Consider the following 5,682-nt stretch of genomic DNA (forward strand, 5'->3'; position numbering starts at 1 on the left):
TTTCCGTTTGCATCCAGGTGCAACGCGGCGGAAACCCGAATGTCTCTGAAATCCTGGCTGTCAGAAGTCTGTTCTCCAGAGCTCCTCTGGCCATGAACACAATGAGCAACGATCAGATGGTGAGCAAAACCTTCCTCTCATCCACCTTCTCTCTGCTGCRTCTGTTTGAGCTCATCCGTGTTTGTGGCTGATCAGAGACGCATCAGCCCCCTCCTCTTCCTCACGCCCCGTCTCCCGGGCTTCCTGATTGGTCGACGGCTGAACAGCCACGCCRTGGAGCTGCTCCAGCTGGACCGAGCCCTGAGCCGAATGGGCCCTCACCAGCTCAGTGACTGGGAACTCAAACAGGTTCGTCACTCGGTGAGTTTTATTTCCCCAAGCTGAAGCTGTTTTTCAGGCTGATGTAAGTCTTTCCTGTTGCAGGCTTGTTATGTGAGAGGGATGAACGCTGACGGTCTTGCTACCAGTCAGTCTCTGGAGTGGCTGTCCCAGTGGCTTCAGGTGTCCTCTGCTTTAAAAGGTACGTGGATTTATTAGCTGTGTTTCGTACTTCACTGAATATACAGCTCTGGAAAATTTTAAGAAACCATTTAAAATTATAATTTTACTSTTTACTTTTATATGTTTGAGTAAAATKAAGATTGTTCTTTTATTCTATGAGCTACTGACAACGTATATCTGAAATTCCAAGCAAAGATTTAGTATTTATTTKCAGAAAATGAGAAATGGTCAAAGTAACAAAAAAAGATGCAGTGCTTTCAGACCTCAAATAAAACAAGTTCATATTTGTTTAAAAACAACAATCCTAATGTTTTAATTCAGGGAGAGTTCAGGAATCAATATTTGGTGGAAAAACAAAACATACTTTCAGCTAAACAAGTTTCTCATTTTCTATTGGTTGACATATTTGTAGATTGTAAACAAGATCATGTGAGTAGATCATATCTGATTAAATGGGTTGACCARTGTAAAATAATGTGTACTTTTATTTTTTGCATGATAAATCTTCTACCTTCTGCAGTCAGGGTAGACACCATCGCTCTGATGCTCCTTTTACAGAAACTCAATAAAAACACAAGTCAGAAATTAATTTGTCATTGAGGGGCAACGAAGTCTTTCATAGACTTCTACTTCACATCTTCTTTTTTTTTTTAAGATTATTTCCTCATTTTAAATGTAAAGGAATGTGTCTTTACCCTAACCTTATACATCTATGTTTTTTTTTTAAATCTGCAGAGTCAGAGCTGTCACTTCTGCTGCACTGCATGGTGCTCATGTCTGCAAACTTCCCCGGCGCTGCGAGCCATCACTGACAGGAAGCCTGATCCTGTGATTATAGTCACTTGTGTTGCACACAAGAGTGTCAACATCTTCTTAAAAAAGAAATGTAGAACATTTCCTGGCTAGATTGGGTTCAAAAGAAAAACCAACACCGGACACTGATGCTAATTTGCTCGATGACAATTTAATATGGAAACATGACGTCAAACAGTCTTTTATCAGAGACAACAGGTGTTTCTGTTTGCAGTTCTGAACCTTGGCGGGGAAGTTTAATTTCCKCTGGAGCGCTTATCTGCTGTGCCATGCAAAAGTATTCACACCCTTTCATTTTTCTACATTTCTTCATTTTAAATCCACAGTTTTATGTGATAGACCAACATAAAATGGGACAGACTGCTTTTCTTTCTTAAAAATAAAATCTGTCAAGATCAAATGAAACTGGGACTTTAACTAGGTCGTTTTGTTGGGTCATTATCCGACTGGAAGGTGAGTCCAGACCCCAGTGTAATTCTGACCCAGCTGAGTAAAACAAACCCCACAGCATGTTGCTGCCACCTTGTTTCATCCTGTCCTTGGTGTGTTCGTAATATTTTGCATGTTAGGGCTCTTGCTTGAATTGGATTTTATTTAGGGGAATCAAGAGTGAAACGGCTAAAAACATGTATGCCACACTTTTCAGATTGCTAAAAGAACTTTGTATTTTGAACTTGGCATCATTTTACTCCCACTTCATAATTATGCACGGCTTTGTGCTGGTATTTCATTCAGTACAAAAAGGCCCAAGGGGTGTGAATACTTTTTCAAAGGATTGTTTAAAAACTCGGGTTAAAATGTTCATTGTTCCTGTTTTTCAGGTCATTGCTGCTTGAACACGTGCTTAGCTTCTGCTTTTGTCYGAGTTTGYACCTACACTCGGACAAAATGCAAGTCGGGGAAACAAAGACGATTCTACTTGAGAAAAAGAAATAAAGTTAAATGAAAAATTCAGATGTAAATCAGTAGTAATAAATGTAAGGAGAGCTGTATGCAGAATTTGTGGACATGTTGTCATCAAACATGCTGTAATCAAACATGCTGTATTTTCTCTTGCCGTTACCTCATTTTATGCTTTATTTTTATTTTCTAACTTTCTGGTCACGATAAAGTTGTTCAAAAGACTTGAATTAGCTTTAAATTTTAGACAAAATACAGAAATTGGGGGATGAAGCCCAGGTGTAGACTGTCAAGTTGTGATTGCACTTTACTGTTTACTTTTTGTATCCATCATTTTGTTCACGTGGAGATTTAAATTCATGTATTTTAGCACAAAGTTTCATCCAACCWGTTCAAACACCGAGGACTGAAAGWACAAAGGAGTACAACATAACTGGAGTTGTAAAGTTCATCATTATACTTCCTGTGCCTTTCGTAAGTTTTGGCACTCAGCATCTGAAACATGAATCTTTTTGTAATTATATGTTATTTACTCAAGTTCTGAGTGTTGTGTTTTTGTGCCAATATTGCATTATGCTTTTTTTTTTGCAATAAATATCTCAATGCCACTTTTATTTCTTAATTGTCTTTATTGAAAATCCATGTAATTGCAGGAGACTTTATTACAAATGAAACCATAACATAAAAACTTAACTCAAAAATACTTYCCAAAGAGTCAGGCTTTAAAAACCTCCAGTCTTTTTCTAAACTCCAAGACAATCATCAGCTTTCCTCAGAATGCTTTTCTTTCTCCATGTATTTACAGTATAAAAGCGGGAATAATGATCCAACATGAAACTAAAAACCCCARTTTTGCTATAAAGGAGAAACTTAAAATCCTGTAAATAAAATGGGAACTTTAACGTGAATATTAACTGTTTTGAAATGGAAGTTCCTAATAAGCAGGGCCCGACCACCCAGCACTTGGTTGTATGCCAATCACATGACTTCATAGCCGCCGCGGATGCCTCTCATCAACAAGCAAGCAAACATGATGCCCAGAAGCTGAAAGAAGAAATGGATGAATTAACATGAAGATGATGCCCCACATGATGCTATATTTAAAATATAACATTTAAAACATACATAGTTATGTCTGGGACGAAGAGGGTAAAATAAAAAATATACTTAAAAACACTAGAATACTGATTAGATTAAATTAGCCCTTTTGAAAATGGGGCTAAAATAAGTAGAATAAGTATAAAACCTGATTGGCAGGTCACACATCTTTTTTTCCCCTTCAAATGATGAAACTCATCAAACTAAGACATATGGATGCACGATATTTGATTTTTGGTCAATATCCAATATACCTATATACTAAAACTCATTTGGCCGATAACCGATACCGATATTTTTTTCCTATATCTACTCATTGAAACTATATTGATTTCTCTACTGCGGAATTAAAATACTATATTATCTTTGTCAATTTAGCCAAACACAAAAACGAGGCTGGAAATGATGTAAACTTGCCATATGTTTAATGTCAGATTTATTCATGACATCTGGTCTCTCTAAGACAATGACAACACTCAAACAGTGCAGACCTGAAGTGCCGTGCTGCAGGTATCGGTGCCACTGGCTTGTCCTATGAAACGGCGCCTTTTATATCAGTGAGTTATTTTGACCAATATTTTGCTGATATTAAATCTTACAGCTAATATCGGCCGATACCGAGACCAGGCAGATAATATCATGCTTCCCTAGCAACAACTCCCATCCTTTTTCTATGTACGAGGACACAAACAGAAAGTTTATTTCTGCTCTWTGTTTTGTTTCTATAAAATTCTGATAAAGATTTGGGATGTATATTATCATGCATAAAGGGGGATAATCTTGTAATTTCTTCCTTTTCTGTTTGTTTCTTAATTACCGCCTCAATTAGGAGTACGTTTCTCTCTTTTACATCATGAACTTAAGACTAAAAAAATGATATTGGTCAAATAAATATYGACAGGTGAATCCTCTGATGATGTGGTTTACAGCCAGTACSTACCTGGAGGACAGCAACACTGATAGCTGCAATTATCAACCACTGAGCGTCTTTCTTTAGCATCTTCACCATGACGTCACGGCAACCCTAAAATACAAAACAAAAAGTGAGCAGACATTAACTTGCTAGCATGTGATCTGAAAGAGGGACTGAAATCTTTGGCTCCTGATCAAATTGCACAAGTTCCTAACATAGTTTATCCATGGTGGACTGCTTTCTAACTCCGTTCAGTTCACAGTTATTTATAGGGAACGCTTGAAGCAGCATGTTCCCTTGCACAACTGGGGAAGGATTAACAATGTGGTGGCTTTCGTAATCAGGTTTGTATCACCTTGCTTCTRATTTATAGAGGTATTAACAGCAGACGTCGTGTTGCGTCAGCACCCACCGCACTGCGCATGTCACCTCAGAGAATTAGGCAATTATTTACAACACATAGCCGATTTTGTTTCACTAGAAAATAATTTACATGTTAAAAAGCAGTAAAGCACAAGATGGAGACAACTGATCTTTTGCTCTTCCAATTTTCTTTATCGGATTTCTTGTATTGTTTCTAACGAATGTTGATTGTGTCTTGTTTCCACTACTGAGGAAAATAATAAAAAATAAAGTAAAAGAAAACTGTGCATAGTTTCATTTACACCTTATAATTATTTGCTAGCAACTGTAATGATAGTTTCAATACCTACCAAGATGGCTGTCAACAGCAAAGTTCCTGGAAATGTGACGTCACACGAGAACTATGTATGCATAAAAGCTGGTTGTTTTAACAAACTGTAARGGCACAGACAGCCATYAGGCCTCACATGCGCCTCTCTAAATCCATGCATCACGACCAAGTCTTAAGTCTACATTTATTTGTCTCACAGAAACAATTTTATCTAAGTGGAATTATACTTCTCCCTAATATTTACATTCCATCTCCATGGAATGTAGTCTGTGTTTAGTTTCGGCTAACTTCTATGACCTTATCGGGTCATGATGGCTGGTGACATCCTGTTACCTACTGTTCCTGAAACTCCAACAGCTAAAACACAATAAATATATTTTACCTGCTGGTACACAATGGTGCTATTTGTCATGGTTCCGTTTCCGCAGCCTGGTYTGACCTCTATGCAGCACGAGACAGGCACCGTTTTTCCATCGACACCGTAGTACTGCCAATCAGTGGAGTTCTGATCGCCACAGCACTTCAACTGCAAATGAGCCAACACAAAACCTTGATAACAGAAGAGCCAGCTGCAGCCTGGGCCAGCAGAYGGCACAAAGAGTAACAATGTGACACGCTGAAGGACAAACAGGATGCAGAACTGTTATGCAAAGGTGTTGGTGAGCAATGCAAACAGTGACGAGGACAGTCGACGCTGAACTTACACTCTCCTGGAATTTATCCACAGTTTCTCTGAGTTCTTGTGAGCCCGTCTTGTAGTTCA

General features: G+C 38.4%; 2 protein-coding genes across 2 annotated transcripts in view; one reads left to right on the forward strand and one right to left on the reverse strand.

Annotated features, from left to right (window-relative positions):
• The window catches only part of letmd1 (LETM1 domain containing 1), a 10,688-nt gene extending 7,937 nt beyond the window's left edge, over nt 1-2,751 (forward strand). Inside the window, exons 6-9 of the mRNA XM_008414719.2 lie at nt 6-119; nt 196-348; nt 424-520; nt 1,237-2,751. Coding sequence (XP_008412941.1) covers nt 6-119; nt 196-348; nt 424-520; nt 1,237-1,313 — 441 coding nt within the window. The 3' untranslated portion in view covers nt 1,314-2,751. The remainder of the gene's footprint in view (nt 1-5; nt 120-195; nt 349-423; nt 521-1,236) is intronic.
• Nucleotides 2,752-2,823: 72 nt separating this feature from the next.
• Nucleotides 2,824-5,680, reverse strand: cd63 (CD63 molecule; the record flags this gene model as incomplete). Its single annotated transcript, XM_008414718.1, has 4 exons — nt 2,824-3,258; nt 4,253-4,336; nt 5,302-5,445; nt 5,624-5,680. Coding segments are annotated over 4 exons (351 nt in total), but the record flags the coding sequence as incomplete, so codon positions are not given.
• Between the last annotated feature and the right edge of the window lie 2 nt (nt 5,681-5,682).

Source organism: Poecilia reticulata, linkage group LG7 (genome assembly GCF_000633615.1).
Source record: "Poecilia reticulata strain Guanapo linkage group LG7, Guppy_female_1.0+MT, whole genome shotgun sequence".
NCBI lineage: Eukaryota > Metazoa > Chordata > Actinopteri > Cyprinodontiformes > Poeciliidae > Poecilia > Poecilia reticulata.